Source organism: Aythya ferina (genome assembly GCF_964211825.1).
Source record: "Aythya ferina genome assembly, chromosome: 4".
NCBI classification, from domain to species: Eukaryota; Metazoa; Chordata; class Aves; order Anseriformes; family Anatidae; genus Aythya; species Aythya ferina.
This window is the reverse complement of record NC_140300.1, coordinates 61,258,331-61,281,786: the sequence shown is the minus strand read 5'-3', so window position 1 is coordinate 61,281,786 and position 23,456 is coordinate 61,258,331. Positions and strand designations below refer to the sequence as shown.

At 44.1% G+C, this 23,456-nt stretch overlaps 1 protein-coding gene across 1 annotated transcript in view; it reads left to right on the top strand.

Annotated features, from left to right (window-relative positions):
- FRAS1 (Fraser extracellular matrix complex subunit 1) overlaps nt 1-23,456 on the top strand; it is a 146,517-nt gene that overhangs the window by 78,467 nt on the left and 44,594 nt on the right. The window contains exons 20-28 of the mRNA XM_084519273.1: nt 6,325-6,477; nt 9,131-9,277; nt 12,681-12,827; nt 14,291-14,431; nt 14,653-14,793; nt 15,368-15,508; nt 15,821-16,091; nt 17,290-17,374; nt 19,504-19,830. Of these exons, the coding sequence (XP_084375399.1) occupies nt 6,325-6,477; nt 9,131-9,277; nt 12,681-12,827; nt 14,291-14,431; nt 14,653-14,793; nt 15,368-15,508; nt 15,821-16,091; nt 17,290-17,374; nt 19,504-19,830 (1,553 nt within the window). The remainder of the gene's footprint in view (nt 1-6,324; nt 6,478-9,130; nt 9,278-12,680; nt 12,828-14,290; nt 14,432-14,652; nt 14,794-15,367; nt 15,509-15,820; nt 16,092-17,289; nt 17,375-19,503; nt 19,831-23,456) is intronic.

Genomic DNA, 23,456 nt, shown 5'->3' with positions numbered 1-23,456 from the left:
AGGGGGAGATAAGGCACACTTTGGCCAGGCTTGTTGCTGCTTAGTTTGGTGCTGAGACTTGAGATCACTTGAGATCAGCCAGGAAAGCTCCTCGGGTCCTGCAAAGAGCTTCAGCAAAGTGAGATAAGTAAACATTTGTCATTCAGAGAAGCAATTTGTGGGGCCCTAAATTAAAATTGGCACAGCTAGGATTGCTGTGTGCATTTCTGAGAGATATTAGGATTTATACACAGGGGTTATACTTGGGTGCTCAAGTGCCTGCACTTAAGCCTATCATCAGAAGCCACTGATTGCATTTACCTGTTTAAAAAGAAAAATCATTTTTAATCCATCATGCAGACATGTATAAACATATCCTGGGAAGAGCTCCAACAATTTCTAAACTTTATCAAGTCTTTTTTTTTTGTTATCAAAAAATGGTACAGTGTGTGGGGCTTAAGCTAGGTTGAACAGTTCCATATGATATAAAGAATCCTAAGAAAAGAGAAAAATGCAATAAATGTAATAAATACATCCACTGAGAGGCTATCATTCTCAATTTAATCTGGATGGCTCCCTTTCCCAGGGACTTCTTTTTGCTTACGATATATGTGTTTGTTTTTTGTTTTGCTTTTAATGGCAGGCTTGTTTCTTTCCTCTCAGCAGATTACTTTTATAAACTGTTTCTTCACCTGCCTTGTAAACAACAGTTACTGGTTAGTCTGCAGGGGGGAACAGGGAGGGGGGAACAAAATATCTGAGGATTAGGAAAAGATCCCAAAAGCTTCTAGGTATATCGGAAGTTAGGTTGGGGAGTCACGGTGTTTCAGACAGTCGAGTAGTTACAGTATTGAAATAATTCAGCATTTCAGTGTAAAAAGCTGTTTCTGCCCTGTAAAATTTCAGGCCCTGCAACAATACTCATTGATGTCATGTAACATCATAGTTGTGTGCACCTTGCATATTCCACCTTATTTTCCCATTAATTTGCATTATGCTTCCTGTGGAAAAAGCCACTGGAAATGTAGTCTTCCAGATGTCAGTTTTATTTGGAAAATAGTGCCATTTATCATACACCAGGATTCTTTCTGAGGAGGGTTTCTGCTGCTTGATGCATGCTGTGTGCTTTAATTATCCCTTTTAGACTACTGCTTCCTGAAAGTTTGGTGTCATGGAGCAATAAGCATGCTCCCAGACCATTAGGTAGACATCACGGTGCCTGGCAACAATGAGGAGAAGAAATTGGAAACAGTGGGGTCGCTCAGGCAATGTGCAGGGCATCGTTTGACCTCCAGCCTCATTACACTGACAGTGATGAATCATCTGCAGAGAACCTCGCTTGGCTTCCTGGGCTCCAGAGCAATTGCAGTCGGTGATGTGTTTGTTCCCTACAAACTAGCAAGCTTTGCTTTGGAGCTCTGTAGGCCATCAAAGTGGTCCCCTGCTTGGAGAGCTGTCTTCTTAAAGGAGAAAGGTGTTTTCAAGACTTGGTTCGTAGTGCCTGGCATCACGGAGTGTCAGCAGTGGTTGGGTCTGTGCCCCCAAAACAGGATTGAAGGCTTTGCAGGTACAACATAGTAAGAGTGTAAGGAGATACCATTCTCCCTCCTAGCTCTGATTTGAGTCTTGCTCTGTGACTCCCCAATGTCACTCCTGCCTTGACGAGGCCACTGCATGTTCTCATTGGTCTTTGCAACACGTGGACCCTTAATGTCCATGCAGTCTTGCAGGTAGATGCAGTGGTGCTTCTTTAGCTAACTGAAGTTTTAAAAATGCTTGTAGAGGAGCACAGTTATTTGTTGCCTTAAAAAAAAACAACAAAGCTGTGCTTTGGTCTTGGATCTGCAGTCCTAGGTGTGTTGCTCTTTGTGCCAAATTTGTGTCTGATGTTTAAGCAAAAGATATACGTTGCCAGTTCTGCTACAAATAAAGAGCTGCACATCCAGGTTGTTAAATTTCACTTGTTCTCCTTATTCAGCACTGATTGAAATGCTAAATTTGCCCTTGCAAGTTATTAATTACCAGCTAAAGAGCAGCTGTCCCATAAAAGAAAACATTAAAACCCATGACACTTGCATAATATATAATTTGCATCAGACTCTAACAAAGCTGTTCTCTTTGCTTCCCAAAGCAGTATTTTTTTTTACTATTATCTTCCCATTTCTGTCTAATTCCTGACCCTCCAGGCAGAACTGTGGCACGACGTACAGGGACTGCTGTGCATTACAGCCACTTGTCATACTTTATGGACGTGCAGGGGAAAATCTTTCATAGAGGACGAAGAAAACTAACTGTCACTTGAAACCATTGCCTGTGAATTACTGTCATTATTGTACGTGTTATCTAAGCGAGGACTGGAATATTTGCCTCGTTAATAGGAGCAGAACCTTGTTTTCAGCAGTTTACCAAATAAACATTACAAATGTAAGCAGAGGAAAGACAAAATGGCCTCAAGTTTCAAAGGATCAGTGAGTTTCCAAGCTCTGCTTGGAGCACACTGAATTTGTGTTAATTTTCTTTAAGAATGCTCAATTCATAAATTTTATTTCATAGCTGAAGTGGTTGTATAGAAATATGTTTGTGTCTTTTGCAGTCCCCTACTGAGTCTCAGGGCTTTTGTGTTTTGTGTTTTCCTGCTTTGAACATGCTCTTTGATTTCTCTCCCTCTCTCAGCTGCTTATCCAAGACAGATTGAGCTTCTGGGAATGTTGCAGTCACCAATCTAAAAAAATAACACCATTGCTAAAGCTGTTGGCCCGCTCATAAAACCCCGCAGTTACTTTTCCGATTTGAATAAGTTACGTGCCTGTCTTGGGGCTTCCTCATCACTCTTCAGGCTTCCTCATCGATCTTTTCCTGACTCGGTGCGAGGGCAGTTAGAAGGCAGCGGGACCGTGCCGAGGCCAAAGCGAGGAGCTCACAGCCAGGGCTGCGAGCTGTCAGACTCCTGCGCAGCTCACATGGAACCAGATGAAAGGGCTCCCTGCAAGAATTAGCGCAGAGGGCAGCTGGTGTGAAATGCAAGTCAAAACACCCACTGATACAGCATCCTCCGAGCTCCTAGCTTAACTTCTGAATGCACCTTCCTTGCCATGAAGCTCCCAATTGCTTTGCTCAGCTCCTCAGGCCCTTATTGCTTAGGTTGGGCACAGTTGTGAAAATGTACAAGGATCAGCCAGAGAGCTCGCTCAGGGGGGGTGCCTATAACAAGCCTTCCTGCCTTGCTCTTAAAATTCCAGAAAGGACACACTGACAACAAGAAATACTCTCAGCTACTTGTAAAATTAATGAGCTGTACGCTGAGAGAGGCATTGATGTCATCACAAAGAGCTGCAGGTTCTCTGAGCAAAGCAAGAGGGAAATGAGGAGCTTAGCTCCATTTAGTCACTGGCATGCAACCTCCTATAGAAATTTGCAGCTGAGCTGGCAGTCGAGGGAAATGGAAGATCGTTTCCCTGCTCGGGTCTGGGTCTGTTTGTGCCAGGCACATTTCAGCTGGATTTCCCCACGTGATGCTGCCTAAAGAAGCTCCCACCCCTCTCAGAAGATGCAGGCTGCTCCCTGCAGACCTGGTGGCACTTCAGGAGTACTTGCTTGTGGCAAGGAGTTCCCACCACCCTGTGACAAAGCCCTCTTCTGGTCTTCGATGGGAGAGGCAAACCCTTCCACCAACCAAGCCAACCCCCCTGGTCACTGCTGAGTGTCCTTCTGGACCAACCGTACCGATTGGCTTCCTGGATTTACTCTGAGATGCCAGAAAACGTTTGCATGCTGACCCTCCTGTAAGTGACCTGGTGTTTGAGGTGCTGATTTATGGCAGTGCTGAACCTTATACCTTCCCTTTGAGTATAATACTAAACTTGCATCAGAGATTTATTTTTTTTTTCTGAAGAGCCCTTAAGAGGGGAGGCATATTTAAACAATACAAGTGGTTGATTGCTTAGCAAATTAGGGAACTGAGAGGTAGAAATGTCTCTGCTTTCCTTTACGAGCCTTCAGAAACACTTCAGAGATCATTTTTTTCTCCTTGAATGCTTTGGCTGTGTGTTTACAGGCAAGGGAGCATTACATAACAGACACTTTTCCATCTAGGAGGAGGACAGCGTTTAGTTTGTTTGGTTTGTTTGCATGCTGAGAGAAAGCTAAAGAGGATGTGGAAATAGAGCATCTCTGGAAATTGAAGCCTGTGTAAGTAACTGTGTTGCACTTCACATTGAATGTTGCTCGATAGGAAGATCACTGATAGCTGAAGCCTCTGGGAGCCCAAAGCACTCGGACAACCTGCCTGTAACTGAGCGGGACTGAGGGTGAGCAAGGAGAAAGCAGAATCAGCAGAAACACATACGGTCTCATGCAAGGTGTTATTGAGAAGCATAAAGAAAATGCTCTGCTTCTTTTCATCTTCATTTCTAAGGGAGCCTGCTGTGAAAAATTTAAATAATCTTTTCCAAAGCAAAGGACTTCACTCCTTCCTTTGCTCTGTCACTGGTTCTCCAGCGTCCCCCAATTCACCACGAGCGTCAGGGTTTTTTTTGTTGGCGGTGTTTTTTTCTTCGGTGTTTTGTGCTCTTTCATCTCCAGGCTTACAGAGGAACAGGAGAGTAATGAGGATGGTTTCTCATAAAACAGTAGCTGAGAAAAAGATCTCTTTCAACAGGCAGGAGCAAGCAGAGGCCATAAAGAGAAAACTGTGCTTCAGCAGCACCTAGTTTTGTAGACACACAGCTTTGTAAACACAAGTTTGGGAGAGTCTACCTATTTACAGTGGATGCGGGTTCTTTGGGCACCCTAAGATTTTCCTGTCTCATTTTTATTCCCTGTGTCTGGAACCTGTTTGACCGTGCAGGGGTGTCTCTTGTTCTCTATCCCTGACAAACTGTTGCAGAGTTGAGGTACGTATTGCACCCAGCCAAAGCTCTCTAACAGAGAGCAGCGCTTCCAGCAAGAGATGAAGCTAGAGGGGTGTGATTCTTACCACTGCCCTGCCGGGGGTGGATTGAGAGTTTAAGGGTCACTGTCTTAAACATACTCTTTCTTCCCAGCCACCTTGACCTCCCCTCTGGCTCTCCCTTCCCATCTACAAATCGGGAGCGCGGGGCAGAGGACAGAGGGGCTGTACACCCTGTGCAAGGTCAGGAGGAAAGAGGCAGCTGCTTTAAGGGGCTTGAATCATGCTTGCACTCAGGATTGTGTTCAATTCCGTGCTGCACCGCTGCTTTCCCACCAGTGCTTGGTGACAGTCATGTGTGTGCGCAACGTATGGGAAGAAATTGGGCTAGGCTTAGCTTCCAGTTGCAATTAGACACTTGCAGGTATGCATACAGCAATCTCCAGGATTCCCATGTGAGCCTGTCTTCAGCTTGTAAAATTGGATTGCCCGACGATCTGTAGTGCTGCTGTCACGGGAGACAAAAGGCAGAAAGCTGAACCTGCAGCAGAAAGCTGACAGGAGGCCAGGTACTCGACTCAAGCCTCGTTATTACATTTCTTTCAAGACAATTGTCATTTCCTTTATAATTTTCTGAATTACCATGATGAGGATTAATTTGGCCTCTAGGTTACCTTACACTGCCCCATTGTGCGCACAGAAGGCCTCTTGTAAAACCTTTTGAAGCGCCCAAGTTCAGGCAGAGGTCAGGAGACACAGGTTTGTGTGCTGCTGAGGGAAAAAGAAGAAAAGGGAAAGGTTTTGAGGAGTTCTCATGCAAACTCTAAATGCTGCTCTTGGCTTGGCTTGGAGGCCTGCGGTGGCCTCCTCAGGGTGTGGGAGAAATACCTCGTTTGTGGGAGAAATGCCTCGTGTGTGTGGGAAAGGCTGAACGGGATGAACTGTGGGAGAAGGCCGTGCAGCTGTGCAGGTCGTGCTTTTCCTTCTTGGAGGGTGGGAGCAGGGGGAGTTGTTAAAGAAGAATCTGTTGGTAGGAGCACCTAAAATCAGAGAAAGGTTTGGGAGAAGCAAAGGGCTTTAGTCTGGCTTTGTACAAAGCTTTCTAAAGCTCACCTAATGGGATGGAGGGTACTCGGATGGGAGAGGAGAGATGCAGAGAATGTGTTTGCTGTGGGAAAATGGAAACGTTGTGCTGCTCAGGAAGAGCACAAGGTGGGGATGAGGGCAGGAGGAGCGGAGAGCTCCTTGAATGTGCTAATTTCTGCTCACCCCTCTTGCAAACATCTGGGAGTGCAGCATTTAGCATCCAAGCCCTGCCTTTGTGCACCAGATAACAGTAAGAGGCTCTGAAAACGAAGGCCCCAATATCTTCCTTGAGTTCTCATTGATGTTTCCCCGTAGCAGCTCTGCTTTGTCCAGCTGTGCTGACGGTCTCCCTTATTCCCTGCTTCCTTCAGACTGCCATCCTTTGTGCCGTCAGTGCGTGGCCAACCTGTGGGACACCGGCAGCATCTGTGTGAAGTGCCAGAATGCCCGGCACTTGCTCCTGCGGGACCACTGCCTTCCTGACTGCCCGGGGGGATACTACGCCGAAAGCGGTGCCTGCAAAAGTGAGTAGCCCCTCCAGATACCTCCAGCAGCAGCGAGGTAGCAGGGATCCTCGCGAGGTGTGCCATGAAATGCCTCCTCTGCACTAGGGGAGCTTGGTCCAGCCAGCAGGCAGGACACCACACGTGGAGCTGGGGGTTTCCTTCAAGTTTTCAGGGTGAGTTACATGAGGCAGGCAGTGCCCTGCTGTCCTGAGCACACACTGAGGCTAGTGGGACCTAGCCCACTATTATACGGTTAGTAACTATAACGAGTACCAGGCAGCAGTATGTTTGTGAGGAGGAGGTGAAGGTGAGTTTTTCTCTCAGGGAAATTCCACCTCTCCAAGGCAGTGGCACAGAAACAGGGTGACAGGACACTAGGGCCTTCCTGGGTAGAGAGAGCTGCCCTGAGGTAGCTGCTGTGAAAAGATGGGCTTCCTAGCCATAATCAGGGGTAACTTCAGAGACCTTTCACGTGCCTGTCACCAAGTCTCCAATTTGCGTGGTAGCAGCATTGGTATGGGATACTGACACTTGAAAATACTTTGTGGATGTGTGCTGCAAAGGACCACGCAAATCTGCCAAAAAGAAAAAAAATGTAATGGTTGAAAGACAAACATGCCTAGCAGCCTCTGACACAGAAAGCCAGTCTCGTTCAGCCTCCTAGCCTGGCATGGCAGATGAAACATCTCAGCTGCGTGGGTGAAGCTGCACTGATAGCACATTTGTTCTCCAGCTTCCTGTGTCTTCACCATATTCCTGCATCTCCTCCAGATTTTGTTGTTGTTTGTGCTCTCATGTTCCAGGCTTTGAGCTGCTTTACATTTCTTGGACTCTGAGAAGGAAGTAGGCTGCTTTTCTTGCTACATGGCCAACAGAGACATGTTAAAGCGTCACACACTGAGCAAAGAGTATTGCAGTTTATTTTAAGAGAAAAAAATTCAAACAAGAAATTCTGCACATTAGAACTAAGATGTAGATGCCAAGCGTATTCCCTCTGCAGGAAGTGGCATTTCCTAATCCAGTCTAACTATTCATGATTAATGTTTTGATGCTCCTGTCAAGCGCACTGGGAGCTGTGTGTTTATTTATTTGGTTTTTGACAAATGAAATTTTAGAGAGGTATGAAATATACTCGGTATCATTTAATGGGGAAAAACCCCTGAGAGACATATTTTGCCTTCCTGGAAATTTACGTCCAGGGATAGCATTTCTTCCCTTTGGTAGAAAGGTTTTATTTAAAAGAAGTTTTGCATTATTCCAACTGTGTCGAAGCTCATATTGCAGGTTGTGCTAGCATTTAAGATCTCCATCATGGTGTGAATCTGATTTTTTTGCCAGCTCTCACTCGTGATTAATTTTTCCTGATAGCTCTAATGATGGCATCGATCTTTAGGTAAAGGTCTATGAAGAAATGAAACAGACTAATACATGTAATTTTGTGCATGTGTAACCCTTCTGAGAAATTGGTGGGATTTGTTGGCCTCCTCCACTATGGTATTTTAAATCTCTTCAGTCAGACTGTGAGAAGCAGAAGTGGGACAAGAAGGGAAGAGAAGGAAACAAGAAAACAAGTGTGACATAAAATCTCTTTGAAAATGCAGGGAAGGAGAAAAGTAGTAATGTACTTCCATACCCGAGACAGTCAGTGGATTTGCTGGCTGTGGAGCAGAAGGATCATGTAAGGCTGAGTGTCTGGGCAGTAAAGCAAGAGGTGGAAGCTTGGTGGGTTGTAATGATGCACAGAGGGATGGCTGGTTCTAGCCTCACATACAAAATGATGGCATCCTTGCTGTGACCTTGAAGCGATGATCAATAAGTCTGTGCAAATGCCCTCTCAATGTTCAGCAATATTGAAAAAGTAAATCAAATGATAGGAGCTAGCATGAAGGGAAGGAAGAGCTAGAATTCATTCTGCTGCTGTCTGTAGCTGCTGCGTGCTGCGAGCAGTTCTGCCCATCCCAAAATAGAAGGGCAGGAAGGCTGAGTGCAGGGATTGGATGACTTCGGTGCCGTGAACAACCATGTAGACCACAGCACTTCAACTTGGGAACCTGGAGAACTTAGGAGGAGAGAATATGATAGAGGCCTACAAAGTTGTTAGTGAAACGGAGGAGGATTGCATGGAAATGAACTGTTCTCGCTCTGTCGGTGTCGCTGCTTGGAATTGGCAGTGGCTGTGCAACTCCTGCTGAAGGATGGATATAAATCCTCAGGGAGCTGGCGGAAAAGTACTTTTGGTTTCTGGGGGAGGATTCTAAACAGACAAAATAAATCAGGCTCAGGAGGATCTGACCTGAAAGTAGTTGAGAAAAAGCATGAGCAGGGTGTACTGACATGTGCTTGCCCTGTTCCTGCTGTTCTCTGATAGGCAAGACTTAGCCAGAAATTGTGGGGTTGTTGTGAAAGGGAAGGGAAGACTGAAAAAAGGAGGAATGGATAAAATGAGAAAGAACTGAGAGGAGAAAGCTGGTGTGTACGGCTAAGAACAAAAATAAAACCATTTAAGCCAACTTTCGCAAGCTAGTTGTGATGTTTGTGGTTCTGCTCCTGCGCACTGAGCACCAGCAGGGGCTTAGGCCTCAGAAGGGGCGTTTGGCCCTCAGTGTTTTGAAACTTGCTCAGAGATCTGCCTTTCACTGAACAGAAACGTTTGCTCTTGCTGTCCCTGCAGGGTGTCACCCCTCGTGTAAAACCTGCAGAGGTGGGGGCCCTTTTTCCTGCTCTTCCTGCAATGCCAGCCTGGTTCTGTCCCACACCAACATGTGTGTTCCTGCCTGTTCCCCAGGATACTACAGGGATGAGAGCCACACCTGCAAACGTGAGTGCCTCTCTTCAACTCCTTTCCACAGTGTGTTCACTGACATGTCTTTTCTTGCTTCTTCAGTTACTGTTCCTATTGCCAGGAAAAGATTACAAGTGCCTAAAAATGAGATGTGAGTTGACAAAAGTGATTCGCTGCCTTAGAAACAGAGCCTACAGCATGGTTTAAATTTGAACATCAGTCGCAGTTTTGTTACTGACTTCAAGGACAGGAGGCTCTTGAGTCCCACAGTAAAAAGCTCCAGGGGAGCTCGTGTAGGCTTCCTTGGTAAGCTTTCTAGGTGGTACACAGAGAAGTGGCCAGGCATGCTGGTAGATTATGGGCTTTGTGAAAACTTGGCAAGGTTAGACCACTTGAATCAATTCTTACTAAGGCAACCCCCTCTTCACTGCCCTATCTGCCAGTACCTGCCTTGGGAGCTGTGTTACAGCCTTAGCATTTACGCCCCATTTCCCCACACGTGAAGCCTTAGCAGAAACAAGGCACAGCTTTGTAGGCAATCCCCAGCTGACTTAGTTGAGCCGTGACGTTTGTACCTCCTGATGATCTGATGCAACTGATCTGATGTTAAGTCCAGTAATATTCTATTCTACTCATGCTGTCCCTCGTGAATCTCTCAGGGCCCCTCTCTCTATTTATTATTCCGTGCTTACTCTGGCCTTGACGTCAGTTGAGTTATTCCTCACATAACTATTGGCTTGATGTTCCAAAATGCCAGATTACATGGCCCACAGACATTAAAAAAAAAAAAAATAGTTTAAAACCCCCACTTGAATTGACCCCCTATAATACACAAACCAAAATGAGTAAGTGCTTAAGTGGTTTGTTTGCTCTGAACCTGAACACTCAGATCTGTTAAGTCCTCTATCACCTTGATTTAAATTATCCTGATTTATGATAGAATAACTCTGTTTGCACTGCAATGAGCGTAGGTATCAGTGTCATCCTATCTAGACCCAATTTCTTTACTGATGAGGCCATGTAGCAGGAAGCTGATAAGGTAGTCAGTTTTACCTGCCTTTTGTTGAAATATCTGCTCCTCCTGAATCTATGATTTCCATCTTATCAGCAGGAATGGAGGTGCCTTGCATAAGTTCAAAGAAATAGCTGGAAGAGTTTGTACCATTCTTCAGTTGACAGAAAAAAAGGCTATTCAGTAATCATAATAATTCTTTTAAAAAGGAAAGGAATAAAAAAGAGGAATAAAAAAGGAATGATGGGATTCTCACGGTCTGTCCTTTCCTAATGAAAACTTACCTACTGCTGGCGGCCCCTCACTTTGGACACCTTGGTAGAAGTGGAAAGTTCCTGAGGCCTGAGCCTTTCCTCAATTTGGTTCAGTCGCTCAAATGCAAATAGATTTTTGCAAGCAAAGTCAGCTACAATGAGACATTTCTAATCTCTTCACTTACAAAGGGCTTTTTAAGAAGTGTAAGTAATCCCTGTGGCGGGAAACTCAAGGCACAGTGTGTTGGTGCACTGGATGTTTTTCATTCCAAGTGTCACTTGTGCCTTTTCAAGTGCAGTGCTGCTGATAAGCCATGTAGATACCAACTATCCCAGGCTGCTGCAAAACTAACACTTAGAGGTGAAGAAAACTGTTTAATCAGAGGTTGGCAGTTAGGCAGGGAAAAATTGGTCTCTCTTCAAAGTTTATTTTAGTCGCATTGCACTTTTGAGGAACTCAGGTTTGGAATGAAGTTGAGAGAAATGCTGAATGCATGCATGTGCTCTCTGACATGCTCTTAAGCCCAGTGACATACTGCCCAAAGAACAGTGCAAAGCTTAGCAAGTTCTTCATGGCTTTAGAAATGCAGATACAAAATAATTCTGATACAACCAACAGGCAGAATTGCATTCTAATGTACTTTTGCTTACTTGGAAAGCCTGATTTTTAATAGATTTTGACCTCGTGTGGAATGTTTTGCTGTACTTTTAATAGTTGGCTTTTCATAGCACTTCACAAATAATTATTATTCCATGTATTGTTCGTAAATTAAGTGAAATGGCACTGGCACCAGAGCACCTGAAAATAGCTGCTGGATTCTTTAGATAAACATTTTGTTGGAAATTCATTTGCACCTTGACAAAATAGAAACCTTTTGTGACATTTTTGAGATGAGATGGAACAAGCAATTATTTTGAAGGATGTTGGATCTCGTTTCGATGAGAGCAATGTGGATATTTTTACGTATGCTTCTGTATCTTGAATTTTTGTGGCTATAAAAATCCACCTTGATTGAAAAGCAAATGAAAATGGATTTTCACAAGTAGCAAGTTGGTATTTGACACCTGAACTGTAATTGCCCTAAATCCTATGAGAGGGTATTTTTCTTCTTGGCATTAAGAAATGATCACCTAAGCTTTTTTCTTTAGTTCAGACAGTTGGGGCTGTGTTTTCAGAGCTTTTTTCGGATTTATCTTAAGTGCAGAACTGAGCTTTGGCAAAGATCCTGACTCCATATGTGTTTAGGGACACTCGTGGGTAGTTGGTTGGGAACCTAAGAGTGCCTTTTGCATAAGCTGTCATTGTACTTGCTAAGGGGGAGTTACGGTTCTTTGTATAAAGCAGGCACGTGAACCTCCATGAGTTTTCTGCATCTTATTTTTGCAAAGTTTGATCTTAACCAGAATCCAAGAAGGTTTTCTGTGTATAGGCCCAGGGGTAGGAAATATTTGTCGGTGTTCATGAGTCCATTGCTGTTAAACCTTCTGCTGTAAATTAGCTAGGAGCTGTGATATCAGCATTGAGTGCACTTGGCTGTTAGTACAACCTCCTGAGAAGTTTAGACCCTGGACATCAAAGAGGTGAGCTAAAGTACTCTAAACCTCTGACCTTTGATACTGGATTCAGTAAATCCCTGAATTATTTTTTCCTGTTGTCTTCATTTGCAACCTAGAGCTCCCAAATCTTAAACTGTTCAAATAAAAAGTAGGAAGCAATAAGTGAAATTACAGAGGTTTTTGGTCCCACCCTGGTTTACTAACTCTAGGAACCTATTATGGTCTCTAAATTTGTGCATTTATGAGTTAAGTCTGGAATTATGTGAGACACAAGGTTACTGAAAGAGACTAAGAAAAACAGTGACAGGGAAAGCTCTTATTTAGGGATTTGAATTCAAGGGCATTGTTTTACCCTGACCTTCCCAGAGGAGAGAACGAAACAGTGCGAGGTTCTGTGAGGGGACATACCAGTTTTTTTCAAATAGAAGGGGGCTTTTTGCATTGTCAAGGCTGTGGGCAGGAACATAAGAAAAAACTCCAGGTTTTTCGGTCTCCACAGGTGTCTCTCAAAGAGGACCTTGAGTAGAGAGACTACAGGATAGTATCATTTTTACTTGCACAGTTGGCTGGTGCATCAGTAATTGCAGTTATTTTCTTTGCCTTTGTCTTTCCACAGCTTGCGATCGCCAGTGCCTGAACTGTGAGTCAGCTGCAGGCTGTACGTCTTGCCGGGATCCAGCTAAGGTCCTGTTATTTGGAGAATGCCAGTATGAGAGCTGTGCTCAGCAGTATTATCTGGATTTTTCCACCAAGACTTGCAGAGGTGAAAAACACATTGCTGGCTTAAAGAAAAAAAAATCGCAAGTAGCTTGACCAATAATCCGTTATATTGCAGCACCATCTGTACAGGTAGCCTGCTTTAAAACGTGTGTATGGGAGGGGAGATGCTCAGTGAGGTTTTTCCAGTTTTCCTCTTTTTCAGCAGTCATCTGTCACATACTTCAGCCTTTCAGTGAAAAACAAGATTATTGCAAATCCTTCTCTTGTAAACGATTTAGTAAGTGAGCCAGCAAACTTCTCAAAGGTCAGGTCCTGGAATTCATTTAGTCATGGGTCAGCTGAATAACGAGTGAGCTTGCTGCTCTAAATCTTTTTTAGAGTGCTTACAGGGCCTTGTGTGCTTACCTGCTTCTCTCTGTCTTATTAAATACTGCATCACTGGCTGACTGCAGAAACAAGACTTTGGAGTGATTTAAAAGACACATAGCATGACAGATCTCCAAAACTTCTAAGGAGAGTATTCCATAATGGGAATAAGTGAGGATAACGTGGCTTTATTGCGTGCCACCACCACCGCGTGAAGATATAACACAAACAGCAGCTCAGTGTCCATTTCTAACTGGCTCTGTCAACACCTAAATGTGCCCTAACTAAGTGGTGCCACTCCCTTTAGCACTGCAGTTCTTCAGAGGGGTGACATTGCCTAGTGTTGAGCGGGTTGGAGTGAGGCAGGAAGCTTGTGCTGGCTTTGCCTTGGGCATGCTGCATTGGCTCACCTCGGTGAGTCTTTGTTCATATCTGCTTCCTGTCTGTCTGTCTGTCTCATCAGCTGGGTGTGTCTGTCATTAATTACTGATACGAGCCCCCTGACTGCCACCAGGGTACAAACAGCAGTGCTGGCAGCCCGAGCAGTCCTTTAGCACAGCTGCACAGCTGGGTCTCTGCTTAAGACCAAAGAGAGATAATGCAAGGGCATCTGAGGGCAGATCTCATCCCAGCTGGATCTGCTGTGTTTCTGCTTTCCACTGGGGCATTTGTACTGTGAGGGACAACAATTGCATTTTCCTTTGGTCAGAGTCATTTGAAAGGATGAGGCTGATGAAGCAGGGTGAATAATTATGAGCAACAAACTTGTTGGCAGAGGAGGAGCATGGATACTTAAAGGATGGAGTTGGACTTTATCCTTCATGGGCAAGAAAACCATGCCAGTGTTAGCAGGTCTGAATGCTGAGCAAGATGCTAAGCCTGCTGTAATGTGACATAGTTAGAACATGTCAGGTCCAAGAAGGGAAAAAAAATACACATCTTGTGTTGTAGTAAGACAGTACTAATCATGTTTTTTTGTTGTTGTTTTTTTTAAATCATCTCTCTAAAAGTTTTTACTTTGCTCTCTGCTCCTAGGACTTACATTCCCACAGCTCACAGATCCCACTGTGCTAAGCTCTTGTACAGGGTGAGCTGTTCACCTCGGAGAGAGCTGCCCTACCTGGACTTTTTTTCTTCCAGAGTGTGACTGGAGCTGCAATGCCTGTAAAGGCCCCCGGAGGACCGACTGCCTGCAGTGTATGGAGGGCTACGTTCTCCATGAAGGAGCTTGTGTGGAACAGTGCCCTGCAGCTTTCTACAAGGAATCAGACACATGTCAGAGTGAGTCCTTCTTGTGTGGTACCTCTAATCACTTCTACCAGTGATTCCCTGCCTGTCTCCAGTTTGAGCACATCTTGCATTCAGAAAATACACTACAGCAGCAGGTCTCACTGCCCTCCAGCACACACACACAAGAGCTTGGGGTTCTTGGGGTGTTACAGCACCGTGCAGGAAGCCATAGGAAGTGGTGTTGAGCTCAACTCTTTACGTGTGACTTTTAGGGTGTGATCAACACTGCCTTCAGTGTCACCAACCAAACGAGTGCAGCCTTTGTGAAGCCCCGTTTTTCCTCTTGGATGCTCAGTGCGTTCACAGGTGTGGGAAGGGATACCACGCAGACCAGGCACAGCGAAAATGCACAGGTAAGCAAAGTGAGCGTGATGCGGTGGAGAGGGATCAGGGTTGCAGTCTGTGTTCTGTACACTGATAGTGCTCTGCAAGGCACTTCGATGACGTGTTAAACTCACTGTTGAGGTAGTGCATGCAACTTGAGAATTAAATAACAGATTCCATCTGCATTTACACGTCTAATTCAGGAGGAACAAGATTCAATGTAGACACACTGTACATAAAAAATCAGTATTAAAAACATATTGTTAAAAATGTTTCAGCTGTATTTGTGGGTTAAAAAGCTGTGTAGGACTTCAATTTGTATTTGAAAGTGTTTTTTTTCAATGAGGTACAACAGTTACTTGAAAGCTTCCACTTGTAAGATTGTGTCAGGTTCTCTGTATGAAAAACACTGGTTAAATTAGAAAGGAATTTCTTAACAGCTCTTTTATCTGAACTGTTTGCCTTCTCTGTTTGATTTTGTCAAGTAGGTAAGACAGTAATAGCACTGGTGTTTCCATCCTGACCTGAGGGACGGCTCTGCACACCAGTAGCTGCTTTGTTTTTGCAGTGTCTGAATGGAGTTGTGCTTTCCCTCCAATGCAGCTTGTCCTCCTGGTTGCTTGGACTGTGAAAGTGACGGCCTGTGCCACCTCTGTGACAGCACCACCTTTCTGAAGAACAAGATCTGCGTTCCTGCCTGTGGTCAGGGATTCTTTGGCAACAAGTGGACCAGAGAGTGTGAAGGTGAGTGTCTCTCCTGAGAAAGCAACTGAGCTGGCAGGCTTCCAGCGGATTTTGAGGTCAGAAGTAATGTTCATTGAGTGGCACATTTGGAGCTTAGTTTTGTGCAGTTTTGCGTTGGCTGTTGAAAGTTGGCAGCTAGTTTTTCTCCAACATGTTCTTTCATAAAACGTGCATGTACGTGGTTTTGTAAGTGAGTTTTTTTTTTCACTTAAAGCATTCATTTGGTAAAACTTTTACCTTCTCTCTTTTTTTTTTTTTTTTTTTTTTTTTTTACTGTTTTGTTTTGTTTGTTTGTTTTCGTTGTTTTTTTAGCTAGCAAGCATCCGTCAAGCTTTCATCTGAACAGTACCCTCACAGTAGGGATTGGTGGGGTAAAACCCCTAGACCTCTCCTTACTGGGTGTGCGTGATCTGGATGGTGACGCAGGAGAGCTGTTGTTCCATATCGACAGCACTCCTTCCAACGGCCGGCTAGTGATGGTGGTGAATGGGAAAGAAGTGCAGCTGAGCAAAGGCGACCACTTCAGCTTCAAGGATGTGCAGGAGAATAGAGTTCGCTTTGTGCACAGCAAAGAGAAATCCAGGTGACTGCACTGATACTTTTTTCTTAGCTCTTGCCTGAAGAAAATTTACATATCTTGAGAACAGGGAATCCTTTGGCCCTTGGAAACATTCTTACAGTGAAGCATGCTTCTCACTGCTACTAAACAAATTATCATTGTGTTTTGGCGGTATTGTGCCATACTGTAAATGCTGTAAAACCTTTGTTCGTGGTATAAGAGATCACTGTGATCCATCTGCAAAACCTCCTGCACTCTGGGGGTGCAGGAGTCTGATTTTTAGCATACTCTGATGTATATTTAAAACTGGTGTACTATGCTGGCTCTTACACAATTTCTCTCAGGAAGATGCTCAAATGATGTCACCACTGACCAGGCTCTGCAGCGTATACTGCATTTATCCATTAAAACTTTGCTTGCAACATGAGCCCTGTTAGTGTTCGGGGGCAATTAGCAGTGATTAGCGTCTGGCAATGCTCACACTGCAAGCATGTTGCAAGGAGGCAGATTTCTCCTGCTGCCAGGCAGTGAGCCAGTCATCCTGCCAAATTTCACACTTGATTTACATCACCATAAAGCCTTGGCCCAGACTGATACCAGTGCAGTTGCTTGAAATTTCTGCCTGTATATATCAGGGTGTTCTGTGATCCGCTGTTTACAGTAAGATTCTTGGGGTGTCCTTCCCATGCCAAGGGTTAGCTCGTGTTCACCCACCTTCAAGGCAGCAGCATGAGTTTCTGCATCACACTGTTTTTCTACTTGGTAGTCACAATGAAACATCAAGTTCTTGTCATGAGAAATGTAGCTACTTGATGTACAAGGCTGTGGGGTGGCACTATTGAAGAGTAAATAGGAAGCAAAAATGCTGAAGAGTGGGAGCTTCTGTCTCAGAGCCAGATAAGTGACATTTTTCTTCAGCAGGGAATAGCTGACATTTAGAATCAGTACTTAATCTTGGAAGCACCACCCTACGTGGGGAACATTAGTTAATGGGAAATGAGGGGATATTATTACATAGTTAAAGGTATTTATTACATGCTGTGACTATTGTGACTCTTCAGGAAAAAGTCCTATAAAAACATAATTGCAAAAACTTGAGCTAAAGTATCTGTTGCTAGGTTAATCATTTTTACTGAATATGTAATATTTATACCATTACTGAGGCCTGCGAGATCACTTCATTTATATTATCTGTATTTTGGCTTTCTGGGGACTTGTTTAGGAAAGGACAATTTTCCTTGAAGGTCAGCAACCAACAGTTCTTCTCCCATCCCTTGGTGGTCAACATTCAAGCATTTTCAACACAGGTAATGTAACAAAGCTTGGAAGCAACCTCAATTTTTGTACCATTTGGAGCCTTAGCTTCTGGCAGTGATAATGAAGCAGCTAGGCAGGACTTAAGCTGGTGTTCAGGTCAAGCAGATTAAACACAGCCCTCAGCTGAGAGGCAGACAGAGTCATACGCAAGAAGTGGACTTAGGGGTAAGTGATCGAAGAAGCTGGCCCATCTAGTTTTGCTTTTGCAGGGAACTGCAGCAGAGCAGTCACAGAGCAATTATCAGCGAGGGCGAAGGAGTCCCTACTGTTTAAATTATTCTTTGGATCCACGGATGGTCTAGTTCAGTCTCTTACTGCAGGGCAATTGAATGATGATTGATCCCTATGGTAGGGATGTCTTGACAGTCAAGAGCATTTACTTAAAAGCAGTGGGAATTAAATGAGCATAAGCTTTTTACAGTGTGTCTCTTAAACTACTCTCCATTTCTGCTCAAGCTGATGGTACTGTCAGCTGTCCAGGTCTCTTGTTATTGCTGTTTAAAATCTGTAGCATGATATTGTGGAGGGGCATCACTCAAGAGGTGCTGAACAGGCAGTACATGCATGACTCGTTTTCTAAAGGTAGGCCCTCTAAAAGGCAAGGCACGAAGAGGTGTGCGAGATGCTAGTCACGGGAGCCAGAAGTTCCCCAGGGGCTCATTTGCTACAGGGGGATCCAGGATCCAGGTTTCAACACAAAATGTCTTGAGTTGTTTCCTGTAAGGTAGCTTCATGGTCAGGAATTTATCTATATATAAAAAATTGCATTTTGGTGCTTTTAATCATCACAATCCATACGAGTCATTCCATAACTTCTGAAATGTTCTCGTTTGACTTTTAGTGTAAGAAAAACTGCGGATTTTGATCCTGTTGCATGTATATTGATTCTGGCTGGCGCTGAAATCTTTTCTCAGTCTAATCTCTTGTTTGCCTCAGTAGGAAATCCAGCTAAATAAGAGCTGCAGTCACTGCCCCGGAATACATAAGTGAGGTTTAATAATAGGAATTTTGCCTGTCAATCGTTAATAACCCTGATAAGTTGTATTCAGGTGAGATGGCAGCAGTTAGCTCTCTGATGAGCATTGCCTGGGCTTTGACTTTGTCTCTGCAGGATCACCCGCATCCCGAGGCAGGGTATTACTGATGGCAAATGTTGTTTATTGTGATCAATAGAGATTTGAACTTTCTTGATGGCGAAGAACTAGGGAACTAATTTGAACCAGCAGGAATGTGAACTCTAGCTGGTCTTCGTTCTAGCAGGAATAAGGCTGTGTGTGGTCTTCAAAGACAAGTAATGATGCTGATGACACCCAGATTTGCTATCTTTGAGATGGACTTAGTCAGTCCAAGACAAGCAAAAGCACATCCTTAAGTGTTAGCTGGTGGATGTATTTCTACTTAGAAGTGTTAATTCAAGCCTCTGCCTGTCAGTTTGGCTCACTGTTGGTATTCTTCTTTATTTTTTTCCCTCTCTGCTACTCATTTTAAACAGCTAACCTGGGCACACAGATTGTGCAGGGTCTTATTTTCAAGCATTAGCACTCTGAAAGACATTAAAGTTATCAAAGCTGTAGGTTATACACAGGAAAAATGTGGTACGTCTCCATTCCTACCCTGAACTTCTCAGTCACATATGTAAATCTTCAGCATCCGAGGTGTCTGTGTTCCACTTGGGCCTGCTGACGTACACATAAAGTGTAGCTCTTCCAAAATAGTTGGGGTCCATGTTTCCATTTGAATTGCCATGGATGGTAGTAAAGCAAAGCTGTGTCCCTTGTCTCCTATCCGTGCAGGCAGCAAGGGAGTACAGACTCTGGCTGATAACTAAATTGCTTTCTATGTAAATGTCCCGAGTATTTTTCCTTGCTAAGCTTGCTGTGGCATGAGAATCCAATTTTAATGTAATTAAATCAGTCTAAATTGCTAGATATTATTCTATCTTCCCACTGGGGGGAAAGTGTGGAGAGAGATCCTCTGCTGCTTAGATACAGGAGGCTTCCAGAGGTGAAGCAAGCTAATTTCCTTAACCCCCTGTTTTTTTCCTTTTGTATTTTTTTTTTTCCTTTGCTTCAAGTCACTAAGATGAAGCATACAGCTAAGAGCTGCTTTTATGTTTCAGGCCCCATACGTGCTTAGAAATGAGGCTCTCTTGGTCCGCAGAGGGGAGATTGGAACCATTACAGACCTGTTGCTTGGCGTGAGAGATGGTGACAATCCTCAAGACGTCGTGCTGATGGTTTTAGAGCCTCCACGTCACGGGCAGCTGATCAAACCTTCTGGGAAGTCAGATTCTGCAATCCACATATTTCACCTCGATGACCTTGCTGGTGGACTGCTGCGCTACGCTCACGATGGCTCTGACAGCCAGGATGATGCAGTTCTTTTCCAAGTGAATGATGGGTACCACTTCCAGAACATCCTGTTCCTCATTAAGATTGCTCCCAAGGTATGTGCCGTGACATAACATCTCCCAGGCAAATAAGAAGTAGTACTGTGTCCCCGAGGTGTCACTAATCCTGCGTTACCGTCAGGCTGTGCTCAGAGACAGGAGAAAGTAAATAGATCTGGAGTCACAGGTGAGAGTTTTGCCATGGTGAGGGCAATAAATTAGAGTGGATGGAGGGAGAGAGGGCTGGTGAGATAGTCAGATCACTCACTGGGCTGATGGGAGCGACAAATGTGTTAATTTAATGACTTGGATAACTGGGTGTGGCTTTGGTACTTTGGTGGTGGTGGTGTCAGGATCTCTGCTCTTCTCTCCATTGAAATCTTTCATCTGATCCTTCTGTAATGAGAAGACATAGATACCTAAATTCAGAAAACATTCATAAGTATTTTAATTTTTGTTTCTTACTTGTATTGCGGTTCATAATTGAAAAACCAGCTGTTTGTCTCTTCCATGTTTGGACATGAAGTGGCACTGGGTATTAAATTTTACAGGGATTATGGCGGTAAAATTAGAAACAGTCATTCTTTAATCTGTTTGGTTTTGAAATTAACCTCAGCCAAAGCATGAAATGTATACCTTTTGTAGGGTGAAGGCTTTTAAAAATAAAGTTGCTGAAGGGTTCGCAAGCATTTCAGTTCTGGTATTGTGGTGCTGTAAAAAAAAAAAAAAAAAAAAAGCTGAGAACTTCCTTATCCCTTAGTTAATGTGAAAGAGTAATAAAAAAAAGTCTGCTGTTTGCAGTCTTTTTATGTATGGATCCGAGAATTGCACAATCTTTCTGTGCTTGTGCTCCATAAAAGGGAGCAAGGAGGAGATGCTATTACCCTTCCTTTGTCCTCCTCTCTGCTGTACTAGACGTCTCTGGTAGCACCTTGGGCATGCAAATTTCAAGGAAGGTCTACAAGCACTACGTGTGTCTGTGTGCAGTTAGCATGAGGAGGAACCAAACCCATTTGGACCCTGCGGGTGCTTCTAAGTCTGAAGCAGTAATTAATGGTAATTAGTGACACGACTCACACATCAGTCTGGAAATCAGAAAAGGTTGCTTACGAGGCTGGTGCTGGCTTATTAGACTCCCAGCATAAGAGCAGCCCTGCCTGTGTTTTCTTTACTCTTACGTGGCCCTGAAGAGGCCACAGAAGATCAGGACTGTGAAATGCTTGGATAGCACTCTGTTTTTTGTAACTTTTTTTGTTCTTGTTTTTGTTTTGCTATTGATTCAGTGGGGCCTTGTTGTAAATGCCAGTGAGGGTGAATCGCTGAGTTCCAGTTTCTTTCATTAGCTGATTTTGTGCTCCTTTGTCTCTCATTATCTTTCCAAGTCTCCATGCAGCACTTGGCTGCAGAGAAGAATGAAGGTGGTGACAGAGGTGAGAGTGGAGCAGCTTTTAGTAGGAGGGGAGAGTTGGCAGACACCCAGCGCCTGCCTCATCCTAATTATTGTCTTTGTCGAGTAGCCTTGGGAGCTGAGAGGGATGCAGGGTTTGTTGCTGAGGTGCTGTCAGGACGGGCATGCAGAGACACTTCTCTCTTTCCTTGGTTTACACCCAAAGATTGCTGAAGAGCCTGGTAGGGCCCTGGCTGGAGGGGTGGGAGTTCGAGGGGTGGTTTTTAAGCCACGCTACTTGTCTAAGTACATGGAGCTTATTAGAATATACTGCTGGGTGGTTTTATATGCTAAGTCCTGGTGTGAAAGGACATTTCTAGGATTCCCATTCAATGGGCTCAGACAGTATAATTTTTAGACATTAATCCATAGAAGCACTGCGATGAAAATGTGAAAACATAAAAGGACAACATAACCTTCAAAGTGTTATGAATTGGAGGCTTTTGTTTCTTCACAACGGGTGTGCCTTGTTTGCTGCAAGGTCTTTTTTTCAGTCCCTGTGGTTACTAACAGCCTGCTTTTCCTAATTTGCCCCTAACCCAGCACTTCATCTACTGCAGGCTGAGCAGCTGGCCTCTATTTTGAGAGCTCTTAGTAATGATTTGCACTGCTGTGTATTTCTGTTGATGTTCTTTAACAGTTACAGCTTCTGTGAAGTTAATTTGAGACCTGCTGGTGCTCCATCTCTGGCAGAGCACCACCAGTGGTGCTCCAGTGGGGAACACTGAGCCCCTGCCCTACACAACGCGACCGCAGGCTGTGTCCTGTAAGTCAGACGAGGTCAGACCAACGCTCGTGTCGTCTGCCTGCTGCTGCTGAGATATGGAAGCCTTTCCTTTCTGGATGCAGGAAAAGGACAGGAGTGTATGTTAGGACTTGTTGAATGCGCTGCCTCTGTTCACTTCATAAAACTTTGCCATGCAGGCACCAGCAAAAAAAAAAATCTAATGTGATTTTAGCTGTTTTGCTGAACACAGAGTGAGGTGAGCACTGTGATCAGGCAGTAGTTTGTCACTGGATATGTTTTTTTAAAGCTTACCAAGCAAAAAGAGCTGTCTCACGACTGTGTTTTTATTAATCAGCAGATCCACAACATCAAAGCCAGCTGGAAAAGGTTTTACAAAATGCCTGACTAGTTTAATGTGGCCAGCGAAGAAGCACTCAATCATTTAGTTCCCCAAAAGCCAAAGGGTTCCAAGTTTATAGCAAAACTGTCACCTCGTATTGAGTTAGCATTTACTTAAAAATATTTTATTTTCAAACAGTGCATTTCACGTGTCATGCTTTGAAGTGTGGCCAGTTCCTTTTTTCTCTCCTCACACAATAAATCCAGGGACCTTTCTGGCCTTTCTAGCTTGTTTGTTTCCATTTCTGAAGTTAGGCTTTGCTGGGCCTATACGAGCCACGATGTGGTCGCATCAATAAGGTCAGAGGAAAGTTATCGTACGTATTGGCAGGGTTCTCTAGGCTGGCACTGGGCCTGGTGTACTTCTTCACTGTTCTCTGTAAAAATAAAGCAACCATCACGCTGGGAAATTGTTGGTCCCAGATCATGTGGAATTTAAAAATTAACACCTCAAAAGAAGTACAAATTAAATGGATGAAAAATGCTCAGCAGACAGATGTCAAAATGGAGATGGGTAATGACCCCTGCAATGTGGTTCTTTTTTGAAAGCATCCTTTTAGCCCTCTCTGGCGTCTCCACTGCTTATTTGGAAGAGAATAATAAAAAGGCTTTTTATCGGTTCTTGGGGTCAGCCATTATTATGTGGAATAGTAATGAGGAGGAAGATGATTGCTTACATGGAGCTGTCATTTTGACTGATTATGCAATTCACCATAGCCAGTTTCAAGATGAATCCTCAGACATCAAGAACAGAAATCACATTTACAGCAAGTGGGCTTATAAGAAAGAGTTGTGACACTGAAGAGGTCACAAGGATTTTGGTGACCTGTCTAACAAAGCATGAGCTAACGAGGTAATGTAGAGCCAGTAAGGGCTAATACAGTCCTTGAAAGCCAGAGCAGTGTTACTGAAGTATGTGCCAGCAGTGAAACCATTACTGCATCCAGTTGCGACATCCAGATTTCAAAAAGCTTGAATGAAGACTCTTAAGCTTGAATGATAGAATTTTTCCTCACCTTCTGTTAGAAAAGCATGAGGTTTTAGAAAATGAGGTGTTTTAGAAAATGAGGTGTTAGAAAAGCTGGGTTTGCTTGCAGAGAGTAACAGTTA